Below are 20487 nucleotides of genomic sequence, written 5' to 3' on the forward strand. Positions count from 1 at the left end.
GGGACAGTAATACAGAGCTATGTACTAAAGGGACAATAATACAGGGCTGTGTACTAAAGGGACAGTAATACAGGGCTGTGTACTAAAGGGACAATAACACAGAGCTATGTACTAAAGGGACAGTAATACAGGGCTATGTACTAAAGGGACAATAATACAGGGCTATGTACTAAAGGGACAATAATACAGAGCTATGTACTAAAGGGACAGTAATACAGAGCTATGTACTAAAGGGACAATAATACAGGGCTGTGTACTAAAGGGACAGTAATACAGGGCTGTGTACTAAAGGGACAATAATACAGAGCTATGTACTAAAGGGACAGTAATACAGGGCTATGTACTAAAGGGACAATAATACAGGGCTATGTACTAAAGGGACAGTAATACAGGGCTATGTACTAAAGGGACAGTAATACAGGGCTTTGTACTAAAGGGACAATAATACAGGGCTATGTACTAAAGGGACAATAATACAGAGCTATGTACTAAAGGGACAATAATACAGGGCCGTGTACCTAAGGGACAGTAATACAGGGCTGTGTACTAAAGGGACAGTAATACAGGGCTAGGTACTAAGGTGACAATAATACAGAGCTATGTACTAAAGGGACAATAATACAGGGCCGTGTACTAAAGGGACAGTAATACAGGGCTAGGTACTAAGGTGACAATAATACAGAGCTATGTACTAAAGGGACAATAATACAGAGCTATGTACTAAAGGGACAATAATACCAAGCTATGTACTAAAGGGACAATAATACAGGGCTATGTACTCAGGTGACAATAATACAGGGCTATGTACTAAAGGGACAATAATACAGAGCTATTTACTAAAGGGACATTAATAGAGGGCTATTCACTAAGGTGACAATAATAGAGGGCTATGTACTAAAATGACAATAATACAAAGCTATGTACTAAAGGGACACTAATACAGGGCTATGTACTAAAGGGGCAATAATACATGGCTATTTACTAAAGGGACAATAATAGAGGGCTATGTACTAAAGGGACAATAATACAGAGCTATGTACTAAAGGGACAATAATACAGGGCTATGTACTAAAGGGACAATAACACAGGGCTGTGTACTAAAGGGACAGTAATACAGGGCTATGTACTAAAGGGACAATAATACAGAGCTATGTACTAAAGGGACAATAATACAGGGCTGTGTACTAAAGGGACAGTAATACAGGGCTATGTAGTAAAGGGACAATAATACAGGGCTATGTACTAAAGGGACAATAATACAGGGCTGTGTACTAAAGGGACAGTAATACAGGGCTATGTAGTAAAGGGACACTAATACAGGGCTATGTAGTAAAGGGACAATAATACAGGGCTATGTACTAAAGGGACAATAATACAGAGCTATGTACTAAAGGGACAATAATACAGGGCTATGTACTAAAGGGACAATAATACAGGGCTGTGTACTAAAGGGACAATAATACAGAGCTATTCACTAAAGGGACATTAATACAGGGCTATGTACTAAAGGGACAATAATACAGAGCTATGTACTAAAGGGACAATAATACAGGGCTATGTACTAAAGGGACAATAATACAGGGCTGTGTACTAAAGGGACAGTAATACAGGGCTATGTAGTAAAGGGACACTAATACAGGGCTATGTAGTAAAGGGACACTAATACAGGGCTATGTAGTAAATGGACACTAATACAGGGCTATGTAGTAAAGGGACAATAATACAGGGCTATGTACTAAAGGGACAATAATACAGGGCTATGTACTAAAGGGACAATAATACAGGGCTATGTACTAAAGGGACAATAATACAGAGCTATGTACTAAAGGGACAGTAATACAGAGCTATGTACTAAAGGGACAATAATACAGGGCTGTGTACTAAAGGGACAGTAATACAGGGCTGTGTACTAAAGGGACAATAATACAGAGCTATGTAGTAAAGGGACAATAATACAGGGCTATGTACTAAAGGGACAATAATACAGGGCTGTGTACTAAAGGGACAGTAATACAGGGCTATGTAGTAAAGGGACACTAATACAGGGCTATGTAGTAAATGGACACTAATACAGGGCTATGTAGTAAAGGGACAATAATACAGGGCTATGTACTAAAGGGACAATAATACAGGGCTATGTACTAAAGGGACAATAATACAGGGCTATGTACTAAAGGGACAATAATACAGAGCTATGTACTAAAGGGACAGTAATACAGAGCTATGTACTAAAGGGACAATAATACAGGGCTGTGTACTAAAGGGACAGTAATACAGGGCTGTGTACTAAAGGGACAATAATACAGAGCTATGTAGTAAAGGGACAATAATACAGGGCTATGTACTAAAGGGACAATAATACAGAGCTATGTACTAAAGGGACAATAATACAGGGCTATGTACTAAAGGGACAATAATACAGGGCTGTGTACTAAAGGGACAATAATACAGGGCTATGTACTAAAGGGACAGTAATACAGGGCTATGTACTAAAGGGACAATAATAAGAAGCTATGTACTAAAGGGACAATAATACAGGGCCGTGTACTAAAGGGACAGTAATACAGGGCTGTGTACTAAAGGGACAGTAATACAGGGCTATGTACTAAAGGGACAGTAATACAGAGCTATGTACTAAAGGGACAATAATACAGGGCTGTGTACTAAAGGGACAGTAATACAGGGCTGTGTACTAAAGGGACAATAACACAGAGCTATGTACTAAAGGGACAGTAATACAGGGCTATGTACTAAAGGGACAATAATACAGGGCTATGTACTAAAGGGACAATAATACAGAGCTATGTACTAAAGGGACAGTAATACAGAGCTATGTACTAAAGGGACAATAATACAGGGCTGTGTACTAAAGGGACAGTAATACAGGGCTGTGTACTAAAGGGACAATAATACAGAGCTATGTACTAAAGGGACAGTAATACAGGGCTATGTACTAAAGGGACAATAATACAGGGCTATGTACTAAAGGGACAGTAATACAGGGCTATGTACTAAAGGGACAGTAATACAGGGCTTTGTACTAAAGGGACAATAATACAGGGCTATGTACTAAAGGGACAATAATACAGAGCTATGTACTAAAGGGACAATAATACAGGGCCGTGTACCTAAGGGACAGTAATACAGGGCTGTGTACTAAAGGGACAGTAATACAGGGCTAGGTACTAAGGTGACAATAATACAGAGCTATGTACTAAAGGGACAATAATACAGGGCCGTGTACTAAAGGGACAGTAATACAGGGCTAGGTACTAAGGTGACAATAATACAGAGCTATGTACTAAAGGGACAATAATACAGAGCTATGTACTAAAGGGACAATAATACCAAGCTATGTACTAAAGGGACAATAATACAGGGCTATGTACTCAGGTGACAATAATACAGGGCTATGTACTAAAGGGACAATAATACAGAGCTATTTACTAAAGGGACATTAATAGAGGGCTATTCACTAAGGTGACAATAATAGAGGGCTATGTACTAAAATGACAATAATACAAAGCTATGTACTAAAGGGACACTAATACAGGGCTATGTACTAAAGGGGCAATAATACATGGCTATTTACTAAAGGGACAATAATAGAGGGCTATGTACTAAAGGGACAATAATACAGAGCTATGTACTAAAGGGACAATAATACAGGGCTATGTACTAAAGGGACAATAACACAGGGCTGTGTACTAAAGGGACAGTAATACAGGGCTATGTACTAAAGGGACAATAATACAGAGCTATGTACTAAAGGGACAATAATACAGGGCTGTGTACTAAAGGGACAGTAATACAGGGCTATGTAGTAAAGGGACAATAATACAGGGCTATGTACTAAAGGGACAATAATACAGGGCTGTGTACTAAAGGGACAGTAATACAGGGCTATGTAGTAAAGGGACACTAATACAGGGCTATGTAGTAAAGGGACAATAATACAGGGCTATGTACTAAAGGGACAATAATACAGAGCTATGTACTAAAGGGACAATAATACAGGGCTATGTACTAAAGGGACAATAATACAGGGCTGTGTACTAAAGGGACAATAATACAGAGCTATTCACTAAAGGGACATTAATACAGGGCTATGTACTAAAGGGACAATAATACAGAGCTATGTACTAAAGGGACAATAATACAGGGCTATGTACTAAAGGGACAATAATACAGGGCTGTGTACTAAAGGGACAGTAATACAGGGCTATGTAGTAAAGGGACACTAATACAGGGCTATGTAGTAAATGGACACTAATACAGGGCTATGTAGTAAAGGGACAATAATACAGGGCTATGTACTAAAGGGACAATAATACAGGGCTATGTACTAAAGGGACAATAATACAGGGCTATGTACTAAAGGGACAATAATACAGGGCTATGTACTCAGGTGACAATAATACAGGGCTATGTACTAAAGGGACAATAATACAGAGCTATTTACTAAAGGGACATTAATAGAGGGCTATTCACTAAGGTGACAATAATAGAGGGCTATGTACTAAAATGACAATAATACAAAGCCATGTACTAAAGGGACACTAATACAGGGCTATGTACTAAAGGGGCAATAATACATGGCTATTTACTAAAGGGACAATAATAGAGGGCTATGTACTAAAGGGACAATAATACAGGGCTATGTACTAAAGGGACAATAATACAGGGCTGTGTACTAAAGGGACAGTAATACAGGGCTATGTAGTAAAGGGACACTAATACAGGGCTATGTAGTAAATGGACACTAATACAGGGCTATGTAGTAAAGGGACAATAATACAGGGCTATGTACTAAAGGGACAATAATACAGAGCTATGTACTAAAGGGACAATAATACCAAGCTATGTACTAAAGGGACAATAATACAGGGCTATGTACTCAGGTGACAATAATACAGGGCTATGTACTAAAGGGACAATAATACAGAGCTATTTACTAAAGGGACATTAATAGAGGGCTATTCACTAAGGTGACAATAATAGAGGGCTATGTACTAAAATGACAATAATACAAAGCCATGTACTAAAGGGACACTAATACAGGGCTATGTACTAAAGGGGCAATAATACATGGCTATTTACTAAAGGGACAATAATAGAGGGCTATGTACTAAAGGGACAATAATACAGAGCTATGTACTAAAGGGACAATAATACAGGGCTATGTACTAAAGGGACAATAATACAGGGCTATGTAGTAAAGGGACAATAATACAGGGCTATGTACTAAAGGGGCAATAATACATGGCTATTTACTAAAGGGACAATAATAGAGGGCTATGTACTAAAGGGACAATAATACAGAGCTATGTACTAAAGGGACAGTAATACAGGGCTATGTACTAAAGGGACAATAATACAGGGCCGTGTACTAAAGGGACAGTAATACAGGGCTGTGTACTAAAGGGACAGTAATACAGGGCTATGTACTAAAGGAACAATAATACAGAGCTATGTACTAAAGGGACAATAATACAAGGCTATTCACTAAAGGGACAATAATACAAGGCTATTCACTAAAGGGACAATAATACAGGGCTATGTACTAAAGAGACAATAATACAGGGCTATGTACTAAAGAGACAATAATACAGGGCTATGTACTAAACTGACAATAATACAGAGCTATTCACTAAAGGGACATTAATACAGGGCTATGTACTAAAGGGACATTAATACAGGGCTATGTACTAAAGGGACAATAATACAGGGCTATGTACTAAAGGGAGATTAATACAGGGCTATGTACTAAAGGGACATTAATACAGGGCTATGTACTAAAGGGACAATAATACAGGGCTATGTACTAAAGGGACAATAATACAGAGCTATACACTAAAGGGACAATAATGCAGGGCTATGTACGAAAGGGACAATAATACAGGGCTGTTTACTAAAGGGACAATAATACAGAGCTATTTACTAAAGTGACAATAATACAGGGCTATGTACCAAAGGGACATTAATACAGAGCTGTGTACTAAAGGGACAATAATAAAGGGCTATTTACTAAAGGAACAATAATACAGAGCTATGTACTAAAGAGACAATAATACAGAGCTATGTACTAAAGGGACAATAATACAGGGCTATTCACTAATGGGAGAATTCAAAGTGATTTCCAAGTTTCAGTACAAAATAGGTGATTTGGAAGCCTATCTGTCTTAAAGGGATACTGTAGTGCCAGGAATACAAAGCTATATTCCTGGCACTACCATCCCTCTTCCTCCCACCCCCCCCTCCCCTCAGTAAATACCTTATCCCAGCACCAATGTCCCTCGGCGTTGGGTCGAAGCTCTGCCCCCTCCTCCGTCCCGCAATGTGCGGGGTCTTATGAATCAATGCTTTCCTTCTGGGGAAAATCTGACGCTGGAGGTGTTCATGCAGAGCGTGAGTACGTCCAGCGTCCGATAACGGACCAAATATCAGTTACGATTCCGGAAGCGCCCCCAGTGGCTGTCGGCAGACTTAGTGCTGCAATGTAAGCACTGCAATGTTTAACATTGCAGCACTAGATGCAAAAGGGACTCAATGAGCTGAAGTGGTCTGGGTGCCTACAGTGTCCCTTTAATATATTTAAATTTCAAAGGGTTCTATAGTGAAAGGAATACAAACCTGTAAGGCCTCCCTCCCATAGCCCCCCGGCTACTAAAGGGTTAAAAATCCTTTTATCACTTACCCGTCATCTGACCAGGGGGCTAATGCGCATGCGTGGTGAGCGCATTAGACCCTCTCCGTAGAAAAGCAGTGCTTCAGATTTTCACTGACACTGGATGCAGAGTGCGAGGACATCCAGAATAAGTTAGGTGACCTAAAGTCAGGTGAGATACGGGAAGCACCTCTAGTAGTCTTAGTGCTGCAATGTCAACATTGCATTTTCTCTAAAACTGCAGTGTTTTACATTGCAGCACTAAGGGGGTCAGGGACAGTGCACCCAGACGCCTTTAATTAGCTGAAGTGGGCTGGGTTACTATAGTGTTCCTTTACTATTTTATAAATAGTAAATAATCTGACATGGAGAATTATTGCATTCAGCTGTTTTGGTCTAAAATATAACATTTGTTTTACATTCCTGATAATTCTTATTTTAATTAATAATTTCTACAGTTGTTATTGTGGCTTCAAGTTTGAAATTCACATAAAGTTTCCTGCAACACACTTAAATAATTATACGCAATATGAGAGTTCATGTTACGAGAAATATGTTTGTAGGGTTATTAAAGAGATTCTATAGTGCCAGGAAAACAAAACCAGAAACTGCAATAATTACCACTGTAGGGTTAAAGAGACACTATACTCACCAGAACTATTACAGCTTATTCTAGTTGTTCTGGTGAGTATAATTGGCCCCTTCAGTCAGATAAATGCAGTGTTTACATTACAGCCTAGGGATACCTCCACTGGCCACACCTCAGATGGCTACTAGAGGTACTTCCTGAGGCAGTGCTACACAGTCACTGCGCAGCACTGACATTCAGTGTCTCCACCCTCTGAATGCAGACACTGAACTTTCCTCATAGCGATGCATTAATTCATATATGAGGAGATGCTGACTGGCCAGGGCTGTGTTTGACTTGTGCTGGCTCTGCCCCTGATCTGCCTTCTTGACAGTCTCAGCCAATCCAATTCCTATTGGAAAGCGTTGTTATTTGCTCAGAACACCACTTGTGATGATGTCAGCCAAGAAGGCAGATCAGGGGCAGAGCCAGCATCAGCAGTAAACTGAAATAAAGGTAATATTTTGCTATATTTATGGGGGGCAGGGGGCTAGATGGCTTTTATTAACACTATAAACACGTTTGTGTTCCTGACCCTATAGTTTTCCTGACCCTATATTGTTCCTTTAAGGGACATGGGACGTTGCACGCAGATCACTTCAATGAGCTGAAGTGATCTGGGTGCCTACAGTGTCCCTTTAACTACTAGAAAAATTGTCAAAAACAATTCTCCGTTTTGTATTTGGGTCTAACTTTGAAATGTACTTTGATTTCCCAACAATTCACACTTTAGTGAACAATCCTGTATATGACAGGGGATTACAATTTATATGGCCTAAAACCTGGCATTTATCATTATCTTATATTGGTTTGTGACTGTTTTAGAAAAATGAAAGACCAGTTTGTAACCATTTTAACAACTATATGTTCATACAAAATTAGTAGAACATATTTATACAATAAAATACGCAAAATACCAACTGCTGTGGACTTTCAGATATATTTACTAAACTGGAAATTGTGGTAAATTCAAACATTTGAGGCCAAGTTACTCAAGCTGGAATTGTAGCGGAGTTGGACAATTAATCTGAATTAGCTACTTGTTTGTGGTTTGTATTTCCCTCAGTTCTACACAATTTCCAGACTAAAGGGTGATTTGTACAGCTACAGTCCCAGGCTGACTAATATGACTGTATTGTGAAGAGCCCCTGTACCTTTAACAAATGTGCTGTGCCGCAAAGAGCCTGGGCCACCAATTTGTATGTATATATATATATATATATATATTAATGCTGTGTCCTATCTCCTGCAGCATCAGGTCCTTGCCCTTTGTGAGCCGCTGGTTGCTATGGCAATGCTCCATCATGCATTGCGTGCTGCGCGGAGCGTTGCAATGAAAACTTGCAGCAACACTCTCGCAGTTCAAGAGAGGAGAGGACTTGATGCTGCAGGAGTTGGAGAATTAGATCTCTGGGCCCACTCTTCATTGGACAAGGGGTGTAGGTTTTTTTATATATATATATATATATATATATATATATATATATATATATATATATATATATAAATGGGCGCCCCCCCTTTGTCAAACTGCCGCCTTGAGCCATATTCCTACTGGGACCTATGGAAAGGCCCACCCTGAGCCTTGGCCTCTGCATTTCTGCAGAAGCTGGAAGTGTGTCACTGGACCACCAGGGAGCATCGGAGCCAGCCAGTGGGTTGTCCCACTACCGGAGAACTGGGTCAGGGGATTTGGCATCATAGCCACTACAGTGGCTGTATTTACGATGATGCTTGGAATAACCCTTTAATGATTTCCAGTGGTTTGAATATAATTGGAAATGTACTCCAGAACAGCTGGTGTGTTACAATATTGTAAACATTTAAAATAAATACTCCCACCCCCATAACAACTTAAGTTTATTGAAGTTTTTATGGGGAGGAGGGTCTGATGTACTCTTACCTTGTGGGGTTAATTCCTTTTGCAACAGTTTATCCTGAATTTGGTGCTCTGACACTGCTGCCCACTGGCTTTCATTGCTCTTTCACTTATTATCTACCCATTATGTCCAACTTTGACATAAATGGTAGGCTTAGAGCACCAGGCTAACAATCTTTAGTACTTTTATTCTGTCACTTCTGTCCTGGCTGGACCAAATAGATATTAATATTGCAGATATGTAAATTCCACATTTGCTGCTGACAAGGTGGTCTGTCGAGAGATTTGTGTCACTAGAGTGAATGCTTTTGACATTATTATTACTTTCTGTGTCTATTGCTCAAGTTAACATAGTGTCCAAATTTAATGTGTTACATAACCTAGACTGATCAACTTCAATCTTCAAAAAAATATTGACATGCTCATATTATACCTTGTAAGAGAATTAAAGGGACAGTTTGGGCAACATAACAATTACATGCCAATTTAGTGAATACAGATACCTTCCCCTGTTTTTTTTTTGTTTGTTTAGTTTTTTGTCGCATTATCTTTTATAACAACCAAAACTGATACCAGCCCCTGTCCATAGAAGTTCTAGAAGTAGTTATGGTAGTGTGTGGAACTGCACTCTGTCCCTTTAAGTAGTATGTAGCTGGGTGCAACTCGGACAGTCTCAGTACCAGAGACCAAATGCTGAGTAACAAAAATAGAAGAAAGGTCCAGGCACTCCAAGGTACAAACCCAGCAATTTTATTGAACCCACACCATCACAACGTTTCGACCTACATGGTCTTTGTCAAGAGACCATAGAAGTTATTGGTCAGGAAAAGAGTTTCTTCAACATCTGAGCATTTATTATTATTATTATTATTATTATTATTATTGGCATTTATATATTATAAGAAGGGGCTATTTAACAATAAATGAGACAATTACAAAAACTTACAGGAATAATAGGTTGAAGAGGACCCTGCTCAAATGAGCTTACAATATCTAGGTGGTGAGGTATCAAACACAATAGGACAGGAGATGGCAATCAAACAAGGTGGGAGTGAGTCAGAGCTGGAGGAGAGAGTAGAGTGCTGCCCTTTAGGAGTGCTGCCCTTTTTTTTTTTTTAATTCTTTATTTTTTCAGTGCAAGGCATAAACATTGTAGCGTTTCATAGATGAGTGGTATGTAGTTATTTAACAATCAGGATCACTCTAGATTTGTGCACCATTTTCTGTTTTTTAAAACGAATTTGTGTAAGTCCTGACAGCTGATGAGTCGCCCTTAGGGTGTTGGGAGGTCGGGTGTGTTGTACCTTGCTGTCAAGTGCGTGGGTTTTCACTATGCTGAGGGTTGTAGTTAGAGGGTCCCGTGGTTGGAGTGATCAGCATGTGTATATGTACTGATGTGTGAGGTGGTTATGGTGAATACATGTGCTGGTCCAGATGCTGTGTATCCCGTTTAGGGATAATCTAAGGTCTGGTGGTCGTGGGGCGTCCAGTCACACTATGTGTTGGGTTTGGTTACTCCTTACCGAGGGAGTGGCGGGGGGGAAGGCGTGTGTGGTGGTTCAGGGTTGCCCCAGGGTCTGTGCATGGTGGTAGGTTAACGTTCCCCATTTTGAGGAGGTTCGTCCTTACTGGGTCCCCAACCTGAGCTGTTGTGCCTGGTGGCTAGTGTCGCCCCAGTGGTTATGTGCTTAGAATACAAAATCGCAAAAGTAAATTATAAACAGGGGGAAGGGGAAGATAGGGATAACATTAGGGTAAACATTATCAGATGAGAGCCATATTTAAAGTCTCGGAAAGACAGTCCCGTGAGGTTAGGGCCGGCAAGCCGGGCAAATGGGTCTCCGGTCTGGAAAATAGTGCTTCGTGTCGGGTTGTCTTTTGAGCTCAGTCCTGGTGCTGCCGCACCCGCATTTGCGGACCTCGGGACGAATGGTTGTGCGTGTGCCGGGTCCAAGGTGGAGGTGGAGGTTCTCGCTTGTGCGTTGTCCGGCAGGTGCTCCAGGCCGAGGGCCGTCAGGAACGGAGTTGCGTCTTCCACCGAGGTGAGTGTGTGCAGGCTGCCATTTCGGGTCACTGACAGGGATCCATTCATTCCCCACCTGTAGCTCATGTTGGCTGAGCGTAGTATGCTGGTCACAGGAGTGAGCGTTTTACGCCACAGGAGGGTTGCCTTCGTAAGGTCCTGATAGAATGACAGGAAGGCTTCTTCAAATTGTATGGGTGTTTTTCCCTTTATTGCCGCCATTATTAGTATTTTGTCATGGGTTGTAGCACAACGGAGAATGACGTCTCTCGTCGCCGTGGTTGATGTCCCCGTGGGCCCTGGTAAGCGGTAGATTCCTTCTATGTTTAATTTTTTGGCCACCGCATGGGATAGGATGGAGGTCAGCAGTCGTCTGACATAATGGGGTAGTTCGTCAACTGAAACTGTCGTTGGGATGCCCCTTACTTTGATATTGGTGCGGCGTTGGCGGTCTTCCATGGCCGTGAGTTGTGCAGTGATTGCTCTCTGGTGAGACCAGACCTGTTGCACCGTGTTCTGGAGCTCTGTCATCTGCGTTTGGACATCTGCAATGTCTCTCTCCGAGGCTTGTACCCGGTCTGTGATCGCCTTCATGTCAGTTTTTATAGGAGCGAGTTAGTTCGCTAGTATTTTGTGGAAGTCTGACAGTAGGACCTTCAGGTCATGTCTGGTCGTCGGTGTGCAGTCGTTGGGAGCTGCGGGCGCCATCTGGTGAGTGGCTACCAATTGGTCTGCCCCTGTGTGCTCGTTTGGGTGGGTGAGGGCATTAGGCCGCGGGGTAGTGACCGACCGCGGAGCCTCCGTAAGAGCGGGTTGGGGTTGTGCTGGCCTTTGGAACATAGTCCCGATATGCGTTTTCCATCGTCGACGTCTTCTGCGACCGGCGGCCCATGGCTGGCATGTGGACCAGGTTATCGGGCGAGGTTTGAGGTCGTCGTTCACTTGCCTCGTGAGTAGCGTCTCCAGGCCTGAGAGGGACAACGTGGGGTAGGCCCCGGTTTTCCGCTTCCGTCTTGGCTGGGTCTTTTGCTGAAAGAAGGGCATCTATCGCCTCGGGAGTCGGTGCCCGTTGTAGCTGGTAACTTTTGGGGTCAGGATGGGCTCTCAATTTGGGGTTAATTGCGTTTTTGTGAGTTTGTGTGGAGGAGCTCTCAAGCATGGCGTCCATGCAGGCTGATGGTCAAGCTCCGCCCCCCCGGTCCCTTCGTTTTAATGCTGCAATATAAAACATTGCAGTTAAATAGATATGATTGCAAGATTCAGCACACCTCTAGTGACTGTCTTCCCAACAGACACGAGAGGCACTTACGCTGAATAACAGTCAGGCCTGGTTACTCCATAAAATGCTGCTCATAGAGACAATTGATTTGCTGCGCATGTGCACTAGCTTCCAAATTATTTTCCAGCTTGCTAAAGTGCAAGCTTTTAACTGCACATATTAAAAGTACCTAGTTAAATATGTCAATCAGACAGCTGGAGGGTGGAGCTTGCTTCCAAACTGCACCTGCCTTCTACAAGTGCCTGTGAGATTGAGCATTCACAGGACTCAACATTGTGGATCGTCTTCTTTGGCTCTCCTTACTCCCCGGCTGCGGCGTCATCTGTGCCCCCCATCCCCCCCACTACCACATTCGCCTGTGGCTCACAATCAGAAGCCTCTGATTTTAAATTTCCCTGTCGGTGCTGCAGAAGAAAAGGAAAGGGTTTGCAAAGGCTGCAGTCAGAAGATTTGCAGCTTTTGCAAGTACTTTTGGATATACCCCCAATGAAAACATGAAGCAAATAATTCATGCACCATGCATGTATTCATTGGTGGTATATTTACTAAATAGTTTTGTGCAATTTATTTAATTAGTTTACGTTTTTGGAGTGGAGTATTCCTTTAACAGTTTATTTAGTGGAACAATTTACAAAAAATGAGAATGAGACCTTTATATAGTACACAGTCTAGACAGCCGGCTATCAAAAAGCAGAGTCTTCAGCTCATTTGGATATTAATATTCAGCTAATCTTTCTTTCAGCACCATGTTTGAATGTGGAATCAGGAATCATCCCATTTATTCTAAAAAAAAAAAAAAAAAAAAAATTTTATTCTTAAGAAAAAATGGAAAAGACCCGTGAAGCAATCAGGGTGGTTCAGAACAATCCAGTATCTTTAATCCGAGTCATGAGAATCTTGGAGCTATTAGCAATGTGAAATACTGGAAAATATCAAATGAAAATCCAGACAAACCCATGATCATTTCATATGACAAAATATCTGGGATGCAGAGGTGGATCCACTCCTGCTTTTACTAGGTTTTTTCTTTCAGTCCAACCAGATGGACTACTCTACAAGTGCCTCAGGGTCAGGGTGTGTCTCTCATCTGCATTCACATCTGATACAAGAAACTTTTACAGGAAATTAAATATCTGTCTTTGAATCACAGAATGTTAAAAGCAGTATTCATGGTACTCAAAGAATTCCAAGAGAAGACTAAGGGTTGCTTCATATCAGCTGTGCATGAGTTAACCCCCTTAAGGACACATGACATGTGTGACATGTCATGATTCCATTTTATTCCAGAAGTTTGGTCCTTAAGGGGTTAAAGGACCACTATAGTGCCAGGAAAACATACTCGTTTTCTTGGCACTATAGTGCCCTGAGGGTGCCCCCACCCTCAGGGTCCCCCTCCCGCCGAGCTCTAGGGGAAGGAAGGGGTTAAACTTACCTCTTTCTCCAGCGCCGGACGGGGAGCTCTCCTCCTCCTCGGCTGAATGCGCATGCGCGGCAAGAGCTGATTTTCATAGTGAAAAGCATGCAAGCGCCTCTAGCGGCTGTCAGTGCTATGTTTATAGAAAAAAGGGTTAACCCTAGCTGGACCAGGCACCCAGACCACTTCATTAAGCTGAAGTGGTCTGGGTGCCTATAGTGGTCCTTTAAGTCTGTTAACAAAGGTTCTGTGCAAATTAAAGGGACACTATAGTCACCAAAACAACTTTAGCTTAAGCAGTTCTACAGTATATATTAGAAGTGCCCAAAAGGTAGATCCCCAGATGTTTTTAAACTACAGCTTCCTTGATGCTTTGTCATGCTAAAGGCATGCAAAGCATCGTGGGAGTTCTAGTTCTACAACATCTGGGGATCTACCTTTTGGGCACACCTGGTATAGATCACGCCCCTGCAGTCACTGCTCAATTCTCTGCCACTTTTGTTTCTGTTTATGCTGCCCTATTCACAACTCCTTGGGCTGTGTGTAAAAAACAAAATGAAGATCTAAAGGAACACACATATATAGGTGTCTGGCCCACCTCTCTGTGGAGTAAAAAGGTATTAAACATACCTTTTCTCCAATGCTGCGCCGGTCTTGCTGCGAATGGCCCTACCTCCATGGCTAAGATCATCAATCTTGAGGATCTCAGCCAATCCAATGATTTCTTATAGTAAAGCATTGGGAGACTATTGCGCATGCGCAGCACTGTGCCAATCAGGATCTTCTCATAGAGATGCATGGAATCAATACATCTCTGTGGGGAACATTCAGTACTGAACGTTGGTCCTGCAGAGCATGCAGCACTGAAATAGGAAGCTTCTCTAGTGACCGTCTCAGTGACTGCACCTAAAGTTGTTGCTAGGCAGCATTGCAAACAGTGCCTTTTCTCTGAAAAGGCAGCGTTTACATTGAACAGCCTGCAGGGACATGCTATAGACACTGGAGCCAATTATTGAGGTGAAGACATCTGTGTGACTATAGTGATCCTTTAAAGATTTGGTGCATTACTGATGTTGCTCAAGGGCTGTGTTGTATATGTTTATACACATAGGTTATTTTATGTATTAGTATATATGTAAACCTCTCTATTGAATTTAGAGCAGTTTTAATTTCTCCTCACACTCTGTCTCCTGAAGTTTTAGTAACTTATTTTCAGTTTTTATATAGTACTCTTATAGGTGGGTTTTCAAAGAGAGGGATATATCATTAGACATGCTGACCCAAAATGAGAATGAAAAACCTGCCTGCCTACCTTTCTTTATTTTCCTCTGGTTATCCCTCAGGATTCCTTCCTTATCCTTTATTTACACTTTTCCTATCTGCAAGCTTCACTTGATTTCTCATTTTGGTTTCTTTATCCCATCCCTGTTTCTCTTTGCTCCTCCTCCACCCTCTCTCTGTCTCACATTTATGTGTCATACAACGTTTCTGGTTTCTGCCAAATTCTGCTGGAAGTGTAAAATAGTTCTCTGTGCTGTGAGTCAGATCTCCCGGTTGAAGACGTTAGACATCCCCCCCTCCTAGGTGCAGGCCCTTTCTCCTGGTATCTGCACTGCTACCCTTCAGCTCTGTAAGTTTGATATTTTGCTACTAGCAGTGTCTCCTTTTATATTTCATGGCTGTTATGGCATCTTTCCAAATATTTAGCTTTTCTTACTTTCCCCTCTTGTGTGCGTACTAGAGTGCACTGTTTAGGAAGTAGATGATTGCTTCTCTCTGGGTAATCCGCTCTGTGGGCAGTAACTATTTCCTATGCCAGTTATAGTTGTTCTGCTCTTACTGTGGTTTTGTTTATAGTTATGTTTTTTGTTTTTTTTTATTCCTATTCTCTAATCCTTCCATGTCTTTCATTCTGCCGCAGCCATGGCTCCAGCTACTCCCGGCCCAGTCCAGGTAGTTCAAGTACTAAAGGATGATCATTCTTTCCAGTTGGACGAGGAGGCCCTGGCCTCTATTCTTCTCCAAGAGAGAATCCGAGATTTGGATGTAGTGGTTGTATCTGTAGCCGGTGCATTTCGAAAAGGGAAGTCCTTTCTGTTGGATTTTATGCTGAGATATGTCTACAGCCAGGTATCTTTTCAATCCACGTTTCCTCTCTCCGAAGTTGTACTATTCTCTGAGTATCACACTCATATTCAGGTTTCATAATAGCTTTTGTTTTGCAAAAAAATTATGTATTCCAATTCCAAATTTTATTTATACCTTGCGTATTTGCGTGGTTAGTAAATATACAACTTTGCAGATTTAATTCAACGAAGAGCAAAATACAAATCTCAAATTTGGTTGTAGCGGAGCTGTAAGAAAGAGCCACATAGAAACACCTGCATTCCATCTGGCATCATTTCTGATCGGTCCCAGGTCAGAAATTGCAGGACAGATCAGGGGAGGTACAGGCATACACACAACATGTATAGAATAAAAATACAGGAATACAGCTCTAGATTTAAGGGGGGAAACAATATATCATTATAACACTGTTTAGTAGCTAAACCACCTAAGCAACCAAATGCACTCACCTGTAGAAATTAGCAGGTGTATCAGGGAGCCTCGGCCCATTAACATCACCAGGGGAGGCTCCATGATACGCCTGCTAATTTATACATCTTGCATCTGGTTGCTTAAGTGGCTTATTAACTAAACGGTGTTATGCTATATTTTGTTTCCTGTACATCTAGAGCCATTTTCCCATATTTGTGTTGTATATAAGTATTTGCGTTAGAGACCATACAGGAAGGTCTCGGGCAAGGCTACCATCCCTATCTCAGTTCTAAAAGCACAGTATCAGTACATTGTATATATTTTACAAGTGTTGGAAGAGTTTAATATACACACTCAGGGACCCAAGTGTGTTACATATAGATGTGTATATACACAGAACTGTTCTCGGGCTGCTCCTTGAGGCACTCCCGGGGTAACCATTTTATTTTTAGTTTGAATTATATAAGTGTACGGTGAGCATAGGTGACATTATTTGTAGTTTTAAGATTGTTTTATGACATGTTAATTATGACAGTCTCATTAATTCATGTTCTCCATCACATTATTATGTTTATAGACTTACTTTTTACGGACATTTTTATAGACTTCCTATGTTCCTTAGGCACCACCTAACTGGAAAAATTCTCATGTGCTGCCCCCTAGGGATGTAATATTTCTAAAGTCTCTTGCCTGTTGTACCATGAAACAGCTTGCATGTGCCATGTCAAGTGTTAAAGAATATTCATTTACAATGAGACTGGAATATACAAGTATAAAGTGTTTTTTGTTTTTTTTATTTGAAGGGGTACTATAGGCATCAAAACAGCTTTAGCTTAAAGGGATTCTCTAGTGCCAGGAAAACAAACCTGTTTTCCTGGCACTGTAGAATCCTGGAGTGCCCCCTTCCCTCCTGCCTCCCATCTGACGTCACTGAAGGGGTTAAAACCCCTTCAGACACTTACCTGAGTCAGGCTCCACCCACGTTCCTCCCCTGCCGCAATGGCCGTGCTCGCATTAGGATTTCCCCATAGGAAAGCATTATTCAATGCTTCCCCATAGGAAAGCATTATTCAATGCTTTCCTATAGGGATTCCGGCGACGCTGGAGATCCTCATGCATAGCTTGAGGACGTCCTGCGTCATTTAGATGACCAAAATTTAGATGACCAAAAATGACCAAGATGGAAGTCCCTCTAGTGGCTGTCTGGTAGACAGCCAAGAGAGGAGGACTTAACCCTGCAAGGTAATTACTGCAGTTTATAAAAACTGCAATAATTACACTTGCAGGGTTAAGGGTGATGGGAGTTGGTACCCAGGCCACTTCAATGGGCTGAAGGGGTCTGGGTGCGTACAGTGTCCCTTTAATGAAGCAGTTTGGCTGTATAGATCATATACATCACTTTTGTTTCTGACCATCTATAAATCATCTGTTGTAGAATGTATTAACCACAATTAGAAAAAAACAAAACAAGGAAAATAAAACCTGAGGTTGCAAGTTCTAGAACTGATGCAAAATTCAGTCAACTATGTGTAATTTTTTTTCTTCTAACTTTTGTAGAGGAGAAATAATTAATTAATTCACCTGTTTTATGCAGGTAAATATTCACCCTGTTTAGTGGGAGATATTGTAGCTTGCCTTGCAGAATCTAAAGCTGTGCTTTCACTTTTGGTAATTATTGAAACTATTATTGTTTATTTTGAACAAAAACGATATCTCCATTCTGCAGAAAGAAAAGAGCAGTAATTGGCTCGGGACAGAAGATGAACCACTTACTGGCTTCTCCTGGAAAGGAGGATCAGAACCAGATACCACAGGTATTCAGATCTGGAGTGAGGTCTTCACCATGAGAAAGCCAGATGGCAAGGAGGTAAGACTCTCCAGTCTACTAGGTTACAGTTGTTAAAACAAGTTAAATGCTCTATTGAATTGCATAGCCAGATTGTAGCGCTCTGATTTGCCTATATAGCTTAATTATGGTCTTTCTTGGTTAGGTTGCTGTGGTTCTTATGGACACACAAGGAGCATTCGACAGCCAGTCCACAGTGAAGGATTGTGCCACTATCTTTGCTCTCAGCACAATGACAAGCTCTATCCAGGTGAGAACCTTTTTCAACCATAACCTTTCCAGGTTTCTGTACAATTTAACACTGTCACCCCAAACAAATTGTTCCTTCTACCTCCTATACCCACATAACCTTCTTCAAAGCAGTATCTGCAGATCTGTTGTCTTCAGAGATTATCTTGCTTTATGGAGCGCTGCCACTGACTTCTTACCATAAATGTGTACTTTGCTTCTACAATAGGACCTTTTTCAACAGTAACAAAGCCTTTTTTCCCCTCATTCTTCTAAGCAACCCATTTTGTGTATTTGTTCCTAAAACTAGGCATGACACCTAGCTGTATGTCATTGTTAACAGCTAACCCTCTTCTTCCCCCCCTTCCTCCCTTTAAAGCAGCTCTGTCACTTTCCGGGGCCTTTGCATATTTCGCAAAGACCCCAGAGGGTGACTGTTCCGCTTGCAGTAAGATGGCTGTGGGGTGAAGGGAAAAGTATTTTTACTTACATGAACCTGTCCCTTGCGGGTTCTGACACCTACGCCCGTGACGCCTTTATCTCTTGGTGCTTCATCTGCCAGGTGCCGACCTTAGAGCATGCATGAGAGTATAGTACTGATGTTTATAGAGGATCTCGCCATATCCTCAATAGAAAAAGCCTATTCCAACCTCAGCCCTCAGTGACAGCTGAGTGCTTGACAAAAGGTAGCTCTGCCTTTTTGCTAAGCGTAGCAAAATGACATAAGACAAAGTAGTCCTGTCTTGTGATATCTTTTGCCTGGGTTTGAATTTCAGTGAAATCCTGTACCATTAACGGGAGTTAAGTACGCATTTTGAGTTTTTGTTACTACCTCTGTTGCATTATTCACCTCCGTTAACACCTTAATAGCATTTTCTGGGATAATAACAAAAAATAACTTCCACAGAAATGTCACTTTAAAGGGACCCTCGTATTGCAAAACAACTACATCTCAATGAAGTTATGGGGGTTGGAAAACTTGCCTTACAGGTTTAAAATTGAAATTTGTGTTGCTGGGGCACTCATCTGCACTGATTCCTTTCTTCCTCTCTCTAAAGATGAAATTGTTTTGGGGGTACTTTAATTTAAATATTTAAATTTTCAACCTCAAAATCCGTCTCCCCAATCCTATCCCTTCCCTTACTCTGTTAATTTTCCACCTCTTAAGCACCTCATTCTCTAACTGTGTTTTACATCTTTCTTCAAACAAATTCATTCACACCTGTCCTGTAATAATCCACCCTTGAATATTCCAACATTATTAACTCATTTCAGTATTCTTCCTAATGAATTACAAAATCTTCCACCTGACTCCATAAAGTCCATTCCATTTAAATAGTTTCCTCTTTCTGGCCTTCTTAACTCCCTTACCAATCTTTCACTTTTAACTGATGCATAATGTCCCAGTTCTCTCTCAAGAAGCAAAAATCAGGTACTATACATCAGCTGAACAAAGTGATGTAATAGTTGCCCAGGTAACTTTATTTTGACAATCGTTATTTTGTGAAACACGTTGTCAGGATCCCGCGGGCAGCTGCGAGGGGAGGCTGCAGTCCGCTCGCGGCACTCACCCTCCAGCCGCCCTCGGTCCCCTTCCTGGCATGCGCTCGGCGGGCGGCATCCTCCAAGCCACGGATGCCGCCCGCGTCTTCCTCTACATCCCCCAGCGGCAGCATGCATGACGCTGCACGCTGGGAGACCGCCCAATTTATTAAACGCCGGGGTCAGCCACCTGACCCGGCGTTAAAGGCACAGTGCCTCAATCACAGTGGGAGGTCTAGATATCTCCCACGTGTGATTGGTAATTCTGATTGGAAACTATCCAATCAGAATTAACCTTCTGATTTAAATACTTACCTTTCCTGTTCCTCCCTGCCCTGTTGTGGTCTTTGCTTGCTTGCATTGCTACTGAACTTGTGTTTCTGGTTATGTACTCTCTGGCTTGTTCATCCGACCTTGCGACTTTCTCCTACCCTTTGACCTCG

General features: G+C 41.7%; 1 protein-coding gene across 2 annotated transcripts in view; it reads left to right on the top strand.

Annotated features, from left to right (window-relative positions):
* The window catches only part of ATL3 (atlastin GTPase 3), a 54231-nt gene that overhangs the window by 4601 nt on the left and 29143 nt on the right, over positions 1-20487 (top strand). The window contains exons 1-4 of one of the 2 annotated variants that reach the window (XM_063438614.1): positions 15383-15520; positions 15812-16020; positions 18155-18295; positions 18420-18524. In XM_063438614.1, the coding sequence (XP_063294684.1) occupies positions 15814-16020; positions 18155-18295; positions 18420-18524 (453 nt within the window). In that variant the 5' untranslated portion in view covers positions 15383-15520; positions 15812-15813. Of the gene's footprint in view, positions 1-15382; positions 15521-15811; positions 16021-18154; positions 18296-18419; positions 18525-20487 lie in introns of those variants that run through there. The other variant, XM_063438613.1, reaches the window with a different exon arrangement.

This window comes from Pelobates fuscus, chromosome 12 (assembly GCF_036172605.1).
Source record: "Pelobates fuscus isolate aPelFus1 chromosome 12, aPelFus1.pri, whole genome shotgun sequence".
NCBI lineage: Eukaryota > Metazoa > Chordata > Amphibia > Anura > Pelobatidae > Pelobates > Pelobates fuscus.